Raw genomic sequence first — 14,668 nt, forward strand, 5'->3', positions numbered from 1 at the left:
AACTGACATTATATTAGCCAGAGGGATTAGTGCTTAATTTCTTCCAGTGCTGGAAATGGAACCCAGGGCCTTGGTGCATGCTAGGCAGGTGCTCTAGCACCGAGCCACGCCCCAGCCCCTCACTGGAGATTCTCGGCAAGAGCTTGGCTGCTGCCTAGCTATCTTTTCACAGTTTATCTTGAGACCGAGCCTCACTAAGTTGCTCAGGCTGGCCTCGAACTTTTGGCCCTCCTTCCTCAGCAACCCTGTCCAGAAGCTGGGGTGACAGGCTTGCATCATTAGGACCGGCAAATGCTTTGTGGCGAGAGTGTACTGACAGCCTGTGTGTGACACACTGGAGACTTATCAAGGGATGCAGCAGTCAGCACTGTCCGCTGGAACTTCTGTGTCAGCACTGTTGTCAGGAACATCGTGTAGCCATCATAGCTGAGGAGCCGCCACTTTAAATTTAACTTTAATTAATGTTGGTCATGTGCAGTTAGCAGCCACCATATTGGACAGGGCAACGTAAACACTGTTTGGGTTGGCTTTGATCCTCTGGAGTCTTCCTGTAGTAAGCAGTTTGGCCTCCGGACATGGTGTGGGCTTCTGTGCTAAACTCTGTGTGTATAAGTGCCACTTCGGAATCCCCCCACCCCCACCCTCAGCAGTCTCCTCAGTCAGGGCCCACGACACACTTGGAAACTGAAATAGGAAAGATCAAAGTCACAGGTTCAAGGTCACAGACAGGAAGCAGCCAGCGGGACCCAGGCAGGGCTGTGGCAATTCAGAGGCCTCCTCTGCCCGCTTCACTGGGTGCCTGGTGCGCCCGTGGGCTCAGTAACAGCTCTGCTGAATGGATGGGTGGATGGCTTCACAGGAGGATGAATGAGGAAAGTGTGGGTGGAAACAAGAGCACCCCGGGTTTTGAGGGGGTGTCTTGAGCATAAGTACAGACTGGATGGGGTGGGGGAACTGCAGGAGCTGCGGTGAATGGTCTCCAAGCAGGGGGCTGGGGCACCCCCCCCCCCCGTGATGGGGTGGAGCACCAACCCTGTGCCTCATGAGCCCTCCCCCCCCCCCCCCGCCTCCTGCCAGTGATTACATCATCAAGGAGAAGACGGTCCTGCTGCAGAAGAAGGACAGTGAGGGGTTCGGGTTCGTGCTCCGGGGGGCCAAGGGTGAGTGCTGGCCAGGGAGGGGATGGGGGGTCCTCTCACCCAAGAAGCAGGGGTATGGATAGGGAGGATGGAAAAAGAGAAGGGACCCTACACACACACACACACACACACACACACACACTGCCCCACCCTGGGGTGCTGGTCCCTCAGCTCCACTGAGTCCTCTGTGACTTGGGTCTGAGCCCCATCCCCTGCTCGGCCTCTCCACCCCCTCCCCTCCGACCCCGCCGGCTCCTCCCCGTCTGCAGCGCAGACCCCCATCGAGGAATTCACCCCCACCCCGGCCTTCCCGGCGCTGCAGTACCTCGAGTCTGTGGACGAGGGTGGCGTGGCATGGCGGGCTGGACTACGGATGGGAGACTTCCTCATCGAGGTGAGCCCCGGCCACACAGGTGGGGGGGGGGGGAACGACCCTGGTGACGATCCCTCAGTCCACAGGCTGTGTGCCACTTCTGGTCACCCATTCGCCCCGTTCAAGTCTATGGAATCATCTGTACTTGTATAACAAGTCTTCCTAGATCCTTGAAAGGTGCTTGTACTGAGTGTGGCGGCTCACACCTGTCATTCCAGGAAAGCTGCCACCGCCGCTAGTTCAAGACCAGCCAGGGTTACCTAGTGAGTTCCAGGCCAGCCTGGGCTACAGAGTGTAACCATACCTTTAAAAAAAAAAAATCACAGAATTATCCCCCAACATATGCAATACAAGGACAGGAAGGGTGTAGAGGTGACGTAGGGTGTGCAGGTCAGCCCAGTCCTGGGGATGTGGGAGTTCCAGGGAGCCATGGAAGGATTATAAGGATGAGAGAGGGGTGGGCGGTCACTCTCAAAGTCTTGTATCTCCTTCCTCATGACACAGGTGAACGGGCAGAATGTAGTGAAGGTTGGCCACCGTCAGGTGGTCAACATGATCCGCCAGGGAGGCAACACACTGATGGTCAAGGTGGTGATGGTGACCAGACACCCAGACATGGACGAGGCTGTCCACAAGAAAGGTACCTCTTCACAGCTATGGCCCCAGCTCCGCTGGTAGAACGCTGGCCTAGCACACATGGAGCCCTGGCTCCCATTCCCTGATCTTAGAAGGGACATTGCGGTGACACCTGCAACCATAGCACTTGGGAGTGGAGGCAGGAGAATCAGAAGTCCAAAGTCATCCTGGTCTACTTAGTGAGTTTGAGCTAGCCTCAGCTACACAGGAGACTTTGTCTTAAGATAATGGGGCTTCTCCAGTCACCTGTGGAGCCAGGCCTGAGTACCCCACTGCCACCAAACTGAGACTCCTAGGGTCATTCCTCAAACCCCCACAGGCCCTCCTTTCCCCTCAAGGCCTGCCTACTCATAGCCTTTCTGGGGAGAAACTGAGGCAGAGAGGGCTCAGCGTGCTGGGGTGCTGTTCTCAGAGTTCTGGAAGCACAGTGAAAGGAGTGGGTGTCAAGGGTCTTCTCCCGGCAACACTGACACCTCCCACCCACCCCCACCTTTCCAGCATCCCAGCAGGCTAAGCGGCTCCCGCCCCCAGCCATCTCCCTGCGTTCCAAGTCTATGACCTCAGAGCTGGAGGAAATGGGTGAGCCTGCGGGGCTGCTGGGGCTGAGGGCTAGGGGCGGCCAGGGGCAAGGGGCTGGACCACCCTTGACTTTGTCAGTGTTGTTAGTCACGAGGGGTCCTTGTCCTCCTCCTGTCCCGCCCCTCCCCCATGTCCTTGGGCCAGCCAGATTCTGTGGCCTGCCTGTGTGTCACTGGGAAGTTTTTGAGAGTCTCCCTCTCTGCCCTCTTGTATCTGTTTCTCTGTCCTGGGTCTCTCGGGGTCTGTATGTGTCCCCCTCGCCGTGGGCCACTTTCCTTTTGTCCCCTTCCCCCTCCTTCTACTGGCTCCCTCAACCAGCGGAGGAAGGTTAGCTGCTCCTTGCAGGCACTCTCATGATCTGGGGTGGGTCTCATTTCCCCTGACCTGGGGCCAATTGGGCAGGTGACTGACTATTTCACACCCTGGTTCCTAAGGGGGGTTGGGTATTCCAAAGAGGGGGTCCCTCACCTCCCCTTGATGTCCTAACTCTTGGCTCCTCTGCTGTCTACCCCTGGGCTAGTCTCCCCCTGGAAGAAGAAAATTGGTGAGTGGGCTCAGGTCTGGTGGGAGGGCCCCAGTCTCCCAACCCCAGCGGCGGCGGATTTACCCTTCCCTTGACCCTGGCCCTTCACTGTCCCCACCTCGCGCTGGCTGGTCATGCCTGCTGGCCCACACCTGCTGGCCATGCATGCCCTCTGCAGGGGCACCCTTGAGCCTCATCCCTCTCCTTTGCCCACAGAATACGAGCAACAGCCTGCACCAGTGCCCAGCATGGAGAAAAAGCGGACTGTGTACCAGATGGCACTCAGTAAGATGTCCCAGCGTGGCTCCTGATGCCTCGGTGCCCCCACCCTACAACACCTGGGGATGCTGCATGCCTTCCCTCCTGTGTGCCCTTCAGACACCCGTGAGCTCAGCACTCAGGGCTGGGCCACCACGCTTACTTCATGCCGCCTGCTCTCCTGTGCTGCGTCATTACTGGGCCCTGCCTGCTGGGTTGGGTGGTGTCTCCAAACAGACATGGAAATGGGACCAGCTGAGCTCTACATCTTACCCCATGGCAGCTGGGTCTCTGCAGTGGGGCCAGGCAACTTTCACTTTCACTGTCTCTCTTTGACTGTCTCCACTTCCCCACAGACAAACTGGATGAGATCTTGGCCGCTGCTCAGCAGACCATCAGTGCAAGTGACAGTCCTGGGCCCGGTGGCCTTGCGTCCCTGGGCAAGCACCGGCCCAAAGGATTCTTTGCAACTGAGGTAGGTAACCTGGTGTGGGAAAGAAACTGAGACTCCAAAGGTCTTCTACGTCTCTGACCTCGACACTAGCGTTGAGAGGTACCACACTTCCTCCCTCCCCATTCTGTGTCTCTCTCTATCTCTCTATCTCTGTCTCTCTCTCATCTTCTCCCTCCATTCTTGACACCTCTGCGTCTCGTGTTAAGTCTCGTCCCCCCTCTTTCCTTCCCACACTAGGGATCACGTGTAAGATAAAATGATGCAATAGAGAAGTGGCACGGGGGCTGGAGAGATGGCTCAGCGGTTAAGAGCACCGTCTGCTCTTCCAGGGGTCCCGAGTTCAGTTCCCAGCAACCACACGGTGGCTCACAGCCATCTATACTGGGATCTGGTGTCTTCTAGTGATGTGCAGGCACACATGGAGAAGTGGCGAGATGGTCCATGCCTAACATCCCAGATCCTGGGAAGCTGAGTAAGGAGGGTTGCTGTGGATGCAAGATCAGCCTGAGCTACATGAGGAGACCTTGTCTCCAGAAAGGAAAAAAAAAAAAAACAAAAACAAACAAACAAAAAAAAAACCCACAATGTTGTCATAGTTACAGACCCCCAGCGTGATCCTAGCTGCTCAACAAATGTTAGATGGCTATTAAAATACGGGTGCTTGGACTGGAGAGACAGCTCAGTGGTTAAGAGTACGCTCTGCTCCTCCTGAACACTGGTTGGTTTTCAGTTCCCAGAATCCAGCATGTCCTGCTGACAGCCGCCTGCAACTCCTGCCCCAGGGGTACCGATTCCCTCTTCTGCACTCCTCAGGCACAGCACAGTCCACACGCACAGCCACATGCACAATCCCATGCACAGACGCACAAACATTTTTTTTTAAATAGAATTGAAAGTGATCGAAGAAGACATCTAATGTTGACCTCTGGCCTACACCACACACACACACACACACACAACAACAACAACACAGGCAAAGGCTGATCTGTATCAAGTGTTCAACATGGATCAGACACTGTGTTCCGCACAGGCTACCTCATCTTAGAATCTTCTAGCTCATTTCCATATCTGTAAATGATAACTCAGAAAAGGCCCAAGCCCAGCCTGCTTTCTTCTGCTGGGGCCCTGCTGGCTCTGCCCCATGGCTTTGGCCCTTTGACCCCAGCACATGTACATCAGACCTGTGTGTGCTAGTCTGCTCTCCAGCTGTCACCTCCTGAGGTAACCAGCTGCCTGGCATCTCCCTTAGCTGTGCCCTCTGCCTACTAAGGCTCTGCCCTCAGGCCATACCCACAGCCTGGTTCTCTAAGGCTCGTTCTTGGCTTCTGGGGAGCCCAGGATCTATCTGCTTGGCAGGTTGGTGTGGGCTTACTTCACTGAATTTGCTTCATCCCAGCCTTCTCTCTTAGGTCAAGAACAGAGTAATGCTTGTAAAGGCAACCTGTGATGCGTGTAATTAGCGCCAGTCACACTAAAACACTGACCCCCAAATAACTTTCTTGTGGGGGACTGAACCTAGGGTCTCATGCATTTTTACCACTGAGTCATATCTCCAGCCCCTCACTTAGGGGATCTAAACAGGGGTTCTACCACTGGGCCATGCCCCCTGCCCCTCCCTCACTGAGGTGATGCTAGGCCAGTGATTCTCAACATGTGGGTCACAACCCTTCTCACAAGGATCCCATATCAGCTCTCCTGCATATCAGAGATTTACATAAAAATTCATAACATTAGCAAAATTACAGCCGTGAATTAACAATGAAAATAATTTTATAGTTGGGAGTCACCACGACGTGAGGAATTGTATTAAGGAGTTACAGCATCAGGAAGGTTGAGGAACACTGTTCTAGGCAGACGCTCTATCGATCAGCTATATCCCTAATCCCCTTGTGGGATTCTAGGCAGTGACTCTACTGAGCCACACTCCCAGCTTCTCACTGGGGCATTCTAGGTAGGTGTCCTATTGTTGGACCATGTCCCCAGCCCCTCACTGTGGGATTCTAGGCAGGTGCCCTAGTGCTGAGCCACACCCCAGCCCCTTACTGGGGGATTCAAGACAGGTGCCCTAGTGCTGAGCCACACCCCAGCCCCTTACTGGGGGATTCTAGGCAGGTGCCCTAGTGCTGAGCCACACCCCAGCCCCTTACTGGGGGATTCTAGGCAGGTGCCCTAGTGCTTGAGCCACACCCCAGCCCCTCACTGTGGGATTCTAGGCAGGTGCCCTAGTGCTGAGCCACACCCCCAGCCCCTTACTGGGGGATTCTAGGCAGGTGCCCTAGTGCTGAGCCACACCCCAGCCCCTCACTGTGGGATTCTAGGCAGGTGCCCTAGTGCTGAGCCACACCCCAGCCCCTCACTGGGGGATTCTAGGCAGGTGCCCTAGTGCTGAGCCACACCCCAGCTCCTCACTGTGGGATTCTAGGCAGGTGCCCTAGTGCTGAGCCACACCCCAGCCCCTTACTGGGGGATTCTAGGCAGGTGCCCTAGTGCTGAGCCACACCCCCAGCCCCTCACTGTGGGATTCTAGGCAGGTGCCCTAGTGCTGAGCCACACCCCCAGCCCCTCACTGTGGGATTCTAGGCAGGGTGCCCTAGTGCTGAGCCACACCCCAGCCCCTCACTGTGGGATTCTAGGGCAGGTGCCCTAGTGCTGAGCCACACCCCAGCCCCTCACTGTGGGATTCTAGGCAGGTGCCCTAGTGCTGAGCCACACACCCAGCCCCTCACTGTGGATTCTAGGCAGGTGCCCTAGTGCTGAGCCACACCCCAGCCCCTCACTGGGGGATTCTAGGCAGGTGCCCTAGTGCTGAGCCACACCCCAGCCCCTCACTGTGGGATTCTAGGCAGGTGCCCTAGTGCTGAGCCACACCCCCAGCCCCTCACTGTGGGATTCTAGGCAGGTGCCCTAGTGCTGAGCCACACCCCAGCCCCTCACTGTGGGATTCTAGGCAGGTCCCTAGTGCTGAGCCACACCCCAGCCCCTCACTGTGGGATTCTAGGCAGGTGCCCTAGTGCTGAGCCACACCCCAGCCCCTCACTGTGGGATTCTAGGCAGGTGCCCTAGTGCTGAGCCACACCCCCAGCCTCTCACTGTGGGATTCTAGGCAGGTGCCCTGGTGCTGAGCCACACCCCAGCCCCTCACTGTGGGATTCTAGGCAGGTGCCCTAGTGCTGAGCCACACCCCAGCCCCTCACTGTGGGATTCTAGGCAGGTGCCCTAGTGCTGAGCCACACCCCAGCCCCTCACTGTGGGATTCTAGGCAGGTGCCCTAGTGCTGAGCCACACCCCCAGCCTCTCACTGTGGGATTCTAGGCAGGTGCCCTGGTGCTGAGCCACACCCCCAGCCTCTCACTGTGGGATTCTAGGCAGGTGCCCTGGTGCTGAGCCACACCCCAGCCCCTCACTGTGGGATTCTAGGCAGGTGCCCTAGTGCTGAGCCACACCCCAGCCCCTCACTGTGGGATTCTAGGCAGGTGCCCTAGTGCTGAGCCACACCCCAGCCTCTCACTGTGGGATTCTAGGCAGGTGCCCTGGTGCTGAGCCACACCCCAGCCCCTCACTGTGGGATTCTAGGCAGGTGCCCTAGTGCTGAGCCACACCCCAGCCCCTCACTGTGGGATTCTAGGCAGGTGCCCTAGTGCTGAGCCACACCCCAGCCCCTCACTGTGGGATTCTAGGCAGGTGCCCTAGTGCTGAGCCACACCCCCAGCCTCTCACTGTGGGATTCTAGGCAGGTGCCCTGGTGCTGAGCCACACCCCAGCCCCTCACTGTGGGATTCTAGGCAGGTGCCCTAGTGCTGAGCCACACCCCAGCCCCTCACTGTGGGATTCTAGGCAGGTGCCCTAGTGCTGAGCCACACCCCAGCCCCTCACTGTGGGATTCTAGGCAGGTGCCCTAGTGCTGAGCCACACCCCCAGCCTCTCACTGTGGGATTCTAGGCAGGTGCCCTGGTGCTGAGCCACACCCCCAGCCTCTCACTGTGGGATTCTAGGCAGGTGCCCTGGTGCTGAGCCACACCCCAGCCCCTCACTGTGGGATTCTAGGCAGGTGCCCTAGTGCTGAGCCACACCCCAGCCCCTCACTGTGGGATTCTAGGCAGGTGCCCTAGTGCTTAGCCACACCCAGCCCCTCACTGTGGGATTCTAGGCAGGTGCCCTAGTGCTGAGCCACACCCCAGCCCCTCACTGTGGGATTCTAGGCAGGTGCCCTAGTGCTGAGCCACACCCCAGCCCCTCACTGTGGGATTCTAGGCAGGTGCCCTAGTGCTGAGCCACACCCCAGCCCCTCACTGTGGGATTCTAGGCAGGTGCCCTAGTGCTGAGCCACACCCCCAGCCCCTCACTGTGGGATTCTAGGCAGGTGCCCTAGTGCTGAGCCACACCCCAGCCCCTCACTGTGGGATTCTAGGCAGGTGCCCTAGTGCTGAGCCACACCCCCAGCCTCTCACTGTGGGATTCTAGGCAGGTGCCCTGGTGCTGAGCCACACCCCAGCCCCTCACTGTGGGATTCTAGGCAGGTGCCCTAGTGCTGAGCCACACCCCAGCCCCTCACTGTGGGATTCTAGGCAGGTGCCCTAGTGCTGAGCCACACCCCAGCCCCTCACTGTGGGATTCTAGGCAGGTGCCCTAGTGCTGAGCCACACCCCCAGCCTCTCACTGTGGGATTCTAGGCAGGTGCCCTGGTGCTGAGCCACACCCCAGCCCCTCACTGTGGGATTCTAGGCAGGTGCCCTAGTGCTGAGCCACACCCCAGCCCCTCACTGTGGGATTCTAGGCAGGTGCCCTAGTGCTGAGCCACACCCCAGCCCCTCACTGTGGGATTCTAGGCAGGTGCCCTAGTGCTGAGCCACACCCCCAGCCTCTCACTGTGGGATTCTAGGCAGGTGCCCTGGTGCTGAGCCACACCCCCAGCCTCTCACTGTGGGATTCTAGGCAGGTGCCCTGGTGCTGAGCCACACCCCAGACCCTCACTGTGGGATTCTAGGCAGGTGCCCTAGTGCTGAGCCACACCCCAGCCCCTCACTGTGGGATTCTAGGCAGGTGCCCTAGTGCTTAGCCACACCCAGCCCCTCACTGTGGGATTCTAGGCAGGTGCCCTAGTGCTGAGCCACACCCAGCCCCTCACTGTGGGATTCTAGGCAGGTGCCCTAGTGCTGAGCCACACCCAGCCCCTCACTGTGGGATTCTAGGCAGGTGCCCTAGTGCTGAGCCACACCCCAGCCCCTCACTGTGGGATTCTAGGCAGGTGCCCTAGTGCTGAGCCACACCCCCAGCCCCTCACTGTGGGATTCTAGGCAGGTGCCCTAGTGCTGAGCCACACGCCCAGCCTCTCACTGTGGGATTCTAGGCAGGTGCCCTAGTGCTGAGCCACACCCCAGCCCCTCACTGTGGGATTCTAGGCAGGTGCCCTAGTGCTGAGCCACACCCAGCCCCTCACTGTGGGATTCTAGGCAGGTGCCCTAGTGCTGAGCCACACCCCAGCCCCTCACTGTGAGATTCTAGGCAGGTGCCCTAGTGCTGAGCCACACCCCCAGCCCCTCACTGTGGGATTCTAGGCAGGTGCCCTAGTGCTGAGCCACACCCCAGCCCCTCACTGTGGGATTCTAGGCAGGTGCCCTAGTGCTGAGCCACACCCCAGCCCCTCACTGGTGGGATTCTAGGCAGGTGCCCTAGTGCTGAGCCACACCCCAGCCCCTCACTGGTGGGTGTTATGTAAATGATGTAAGGGCTACAATCCCTAACATTCAAAATAATGTTAAAATGAATTTTGAAATCAGAAGTGATGACTCACATCTATAATCCAAGCACTCCAGAGACGGAGGCAGGAGGATTGCCATGAGTTTTAAGGACTAACCTAGGCTACAGAGTGAGACCCTGTCTCAGAAAACTAAAGGGTAGAACAGAGTTGTTGCTACAGCCAATACCAGTGCCTTTGGGCCAGCGTGTTACACGGGAGGTAGAGCTATAGCTACAAAGTCCGCAGCAGCAGCAGAAACACTATTTGCAGAGATGATTCGCTGAGATGGGGTAGGGAAATCTCCGCGGTTTCTGTGGGGGATGCACCCATCTCTCTGAGACTAGCAGAGCTCGCTGCTAGCTTTAAGGGAGAACGGGCTGGGTTTTCTCTTGGATGGTGTGAAGACACCTGTGTCATTTATTCCCTCAGAACCACACTCTCCAGCCACAGGTTAGACCCCCTGCTCCAGAGAGCCTACACTTTGTTTACACAGAGGCAGGGGAGCAGGCTTTGCAGCCAGAGTCCTGGAATTTCCGGTCCAGAGGCCACTGCTCTGGCTAGCAGAGTGCCCTGCAGGCCGCAGCCCTCCCTTCTTGCCCATCCTTACCTTCCCGAGATGTCTGGACCGTCTGCAGTTGATAGGGAGGGTTATCTTCCGTGCCATCTTGATACACAAGTTTAAAGTAAGAATCTGTTTTTATTTGATGAGAGCTGGGGGTGAAAGCCCGGAGGCGTTCAATCTCCAGCACCAATGAAAGAAAGGAAAAAAGAGGGGAGGAGGAAAGAGTAGAAAGAAAGGGAGAAGGCAGAAAAAGGGAGAGAAAGAGAAAGAAAGGAGCAAAGGATGGAGGGAAGGGAAGGGGAGGCAGGAAGAGAGAGATTATAGGGTAGAGAGGAAGGAAGGGAGAAAGGATGGAGAAGCGGAGGCAGGCAGGGAAAGGAATCCAAGGGACACACAGGGCTTGCAGCTGGCCCGAGTGTTCGAATCCTGATGCCTCTCCCTATGTGGCTTTGAACTGTGCTACCTCATCCTCAGCATTTGTTTCCTGCTCTGTAACATTGGTTGAAGTCTGACAGCACTCAGGAGGGTCAAATGAGGTCAGCTCATGTCGCATGGGGCTCTCAACAAACAGCAGTCTCCCTCCGCCATGATCTCAGTCCAGCACTCTCCCTGAAATCTGATGCGTCACATCCACTTCTGACCTGCATGGCTCCCCAAATTGTCATCCAACAGCCCAGCCCAGCCCATCTCTTACTTGTATGCGCTCATGTGTGTGTGAATGAATATGCACATCTCCATGCGTGTGTGTGTGTGTGTGTGTGTGTGTGTGTGTGTGTGTGTGTGTGTGTGTGTGGAAACCAGAGGGCAGCCTTTGTGTCAGTGCCGCCCACCTTGTCTGTTGAAGTCTCTCAAAAACAGGGTCTCTTTCAGTGGAGGTCACCAGTTAGGCTAGACTGGCATGTCAGCCACCCTCAGAGATGCTCCTGTCTCCATGCCCCAGTGCTGTTACCACATGCACATACCACCACACTAGGCTTTTCCTGTGGGGTCTGGGGATTGAACTCGGGTCCTAGTGCGCCATGCAAGCACAACTGAGCCATTTCTCAGCCTCAGCTGTCAAGTTGTGATACTTCTGCCTCTTTCTGGTTAATCATCTGGCAGGTGTTTGGGCAAACTTAAAGACAGGAGCTCACAACCTCCTGCTGCAGTTATTCCATATATGGACAGACTTCTAGAAAGTTCTTTCTTACATGGACCCCAAATTTACCTTTCCATCATAGTCTTTTCCAACAAGTTTCCCCGGAGTGGAAGAGATCACTTCAATTTTACAGAAGACAAATGGGGCATCAGGGAATTGAGTGCGAGTCTCTTGGCAAATGCATAGCCAATCAAAACAGAAGTCTCCTAAGACTGGCCCCACTGGGTAACTAGCCCAAGCAGGTGGGGGTGGGTTTTTTAAATATTTATTTTTAAGTGTGTTTGTCTGCATGTGGTGTTTGTGTGTGTTTATGGGTGTATAGTGGGTGTGTGCATGGGGTACAGGCACGTGATGTATGGTATGTGTGTGGTCTTTGTATATAGCGTGTGGTGTATTTATGGTATGTGTGTACAGTGTGTTTATAGTGCTTGTGTGTATGGTGTCGGGGTGTGGTATGTATGTGCATGGTGTGCTGAGTATGGCATGTGTGTGAGTGTGTGTGGTGCGTGGTGTGTGTGTGGTGTTTGTTGTGTGCATGGTGGGAGGTGTGAGAATGGTGTGTGTGGTGAGGGAGGAGGGAGCATGATCTATGGTGTGGGGGGGGGATGGTGTGGGGGATGTGGATGGTGTGGATGGTGTGAGGTGTGGGAGTGGTGGGGTAAGGTGTATGGTGTGTGTGTGTGGGTATACAGTGTGTGCCATGTGTGGCTTATGAGAGGTGTGGTGTGTACCATGTGTGGCTGTGGGGCATGCAAGTGTGCCACAGTCCAAAACTAGAGCAGGAGAGGTGTCTTCCTCCATCATGCTCTGTGGAGACAGGCTCACTGAACAGGGCGCTCACAATTCTGCCTCAAAGGGCTGTCTGTCAAGCTCTAGGGACCCACCCCTGCCCCACCCACCACTCCTGCACCCAAAGCTGGCATTACAGGCACAGGGCAGCCAGGCTCGGATTCTTAGCCATCTCCCCAGCCCCTCACCTGGGGGTTGGTGTTGTTTTGACCTGAGCTTTTCCAAGTCAGAGAGTTTTCCCTTGGTCTGCAAGTAGTGTCCTCCCAGGCCAGGCTCCCTTCAGAACCTGCTCTGCTCCCCGGGAGCCTTCTGTGCCGCTGCTGCTCTTATTACCTCAGGGTTTCTCATTCAGCTCCAAGCACCTTAACACAAATTTTTTGCACTAATATTTCTGCTCTGACTTACACCCTCCCTTTTCACCACCTCCTCTCTCCTGTCAACCTGACCCCTCCCCCATCACCACGGCCCCTCCCCCATCACCACGGCCCCTCCCCCATCACCACGACCCCTCCCCCATCACCACGGCCCCTCCCCCATCAGTCTGATTCCTGTGAGGGGACTGTTTTCCCCGACTCTGGTACTCTTTCCTGGTCTAATGGAATAACAGACACTTAAACTGTTCCTGGGTTCCTCACAGACCTGAGGAAACAGCACCCTCCACAGGAAAACTGTCTTTCTAGGGTTGAGCTATGGTTTGTTTTGGGGGGTTTTGGTTTGTTTTGGTTTGTTTTGGTTTTTGAGACAGGGCCTCCTGCTGTAGCTGATACTTCCTGGAACTCACTTGTAGACCAGGCTGGTCTGGAACTCATGGTAATCCTCCTGCCTCAGCCTCTCCAGTTCTGGGATGACAGGTGTAAGTCACCACACTGGAGTGCACGTTCTGTTTTCTAAGTTCCTTGTGGCCTGGACATCCACGCCTTCTGGAATAGTCCTTATTAGTGGAATGAATCAGACGAACACAGTAATGGACAAATCTAACCCAGGTAGGCCAGTGCAGTGAGGGGGCACTTAGACCCAGGAAAGCCTTGAATGCCTCTAGAACTCTCCAGGAGGATGGACTGGGCCACATTTCTGGTCCTGTATGGAGTCGCCATCACACTGGATTTAAACACAGACGAGTATGATGGGTGGTTGGAAAGTCAGACAGACAGATGGACAGATGGAATGATGGACAGAAGGAATGATGGACAGATGGAATGATGGACAGATGATGGATGGTTGGAAAGTCAGACAGACAGAAGGAATGATGGACAGATGGAATGATGGACAGATGGATGGCAGAGGAAGATAGACGATGAATAGAATGGTGGAAAGGTGAGATATGGGTGTCAGACAGAAGGGCGGAGATGGAAGATGGACGGGTGGGATGACAACAGACAGGTAGAAACGATGAATGGACAGATGGTCAGATAGACAAATGTTTTCTTTAATAAGTTGACATTGGGGCTGCAAAGACAGCTCAGTGGTTAAGGGGGGTTGTAGTGTCAGATCCCAAGCCCCCAACATCTACAACTCCAGCTCTGGTGCCCTCTTCTGGCCTCCATGAGCTGAGGCATCGTGTAAGCATCAGCACACACAGGTGTGCACACATACAGACAGAAATAAAAATAAGATCAGCTCTTTAGGGGCTGGAGAGATGGCTCAGCAGTTAAGAGCACTGCCCGCTCTTCCAGAGGACTCAAGTTCAATTCCCAGCAACCACCTGGCAACTCACAACTGTCTATAACTCCAGTTCCAGGGGACCTGACACCCTCACACAGATATATGTGCAGGCAAAAAAAAAAAAAAAAAAATTAATGTACATAAAAATTAATAAGCCATTTTAAAAAATCAGATCTTTAAGTCTGACATGGGCTACCGCTGCTGGGGACCAGAACTAAGGTCCTAATGCTTGTGTGTGTGTGGCTAAGCATTTTGCTCACCGAGCAATCTTGCCAGCCCTGATTTCTTTTTTGAAAGATTCTGCCAAGTCTGGAAAAGAGACCAAAAAGGAGTGAACGAGAGAGGAAGCAACAGAAAGCCAGAGCTGGCCAGAAGAGTGTCACTGTGACCTGGTACAGGCCTTGCCTGCAGGTGGTGCCTAATTTAGTGGGACAGCTCACCTGCTTGCTTGTATTTTCTTTCTCCTGACTGCCACCCCAGAGAACATTCTCCCAGGAATAGCTTTCTAGCTTCTCCGTGCCATGTTTCTGCCATGCAAGGACTCAGGGGAGAAAGGAACCTTGGGCTGAGGAGAACTCGGACTGATGTTTCTCTGCTCTCTTCTCTCTCCCTCTAACTGCTGCCCCCCCCCCAAGTCGAGCTTTGATCCCCACCACCGCTCCCAGCCAAGTTATGACCGACCTTCCTTCCTGCCTCCCGGACCTGGCCTTATGCTCCGGCAGAAATCTATCGGTATGTCTTCCAGAAAGGGATGTGGGCCGTGACCATGAGAGAGGACTGTCTAGGCTTGGAAATGTGTTATAGCGCCCTGGTTAGAA

At 55.5% G+C, this 14,668-nt stretch overlaps 1 protein-coding gene across 1 annotated transcript in view; it reads left to right on the forward strand.

The window, feature by feature from the left end:
- The window catches only part of Shank1 (SH3 and multiple ankyrin repeat domains 1), a 52,783-nt gene that overhangs the window by 31,425 nt on the left and 6,690 nt on the right, over positions 1–14,668 (forward strand). The window contains exons 16-23 of the mRNA XM_051148443.1: positions 1,078–1,160; positions 1,409–1,533; positions 2,017–2,152; positions 2,647–2,727; positions 3,248–3,271; positions 3,467–3,535; positions 3,865–3,983; positions 14,486–14,582. Of these exons, the coding sequence (XP_051004400.1) occupies positions 1,078–1,160; positions 1,409–1,533; positions 2,017–2,152; positions 2,647–2,727; positions 3,248–3,271; positions 3,467–3,535; positions 3,865–3,983; positions 14,486–14,582 (734 nt within the window). The remainder of the gene's footprint in view (positions 1–1,077; positions 1,161–1,408; positions 1,534–2,016; positions 2,153–2,646; positions 2,728–3,247; positions 3,272–3,466; positions 3,536–3,864; positions 3,984–14,485; positions 14,583–14,668) is intronic.

This window comes from Acomys russatus, chromosome 7 (assembly GCF_903995435.1).
Source record: "Acomys russatus chromosome 7, mAcoRus1.1, whole genome shotgun sequence".
NCBI lineage: Eukaryota > Metazoa > Chordata > Mammalia > Rodentia > Muridae > Acomys > Acomys russatus.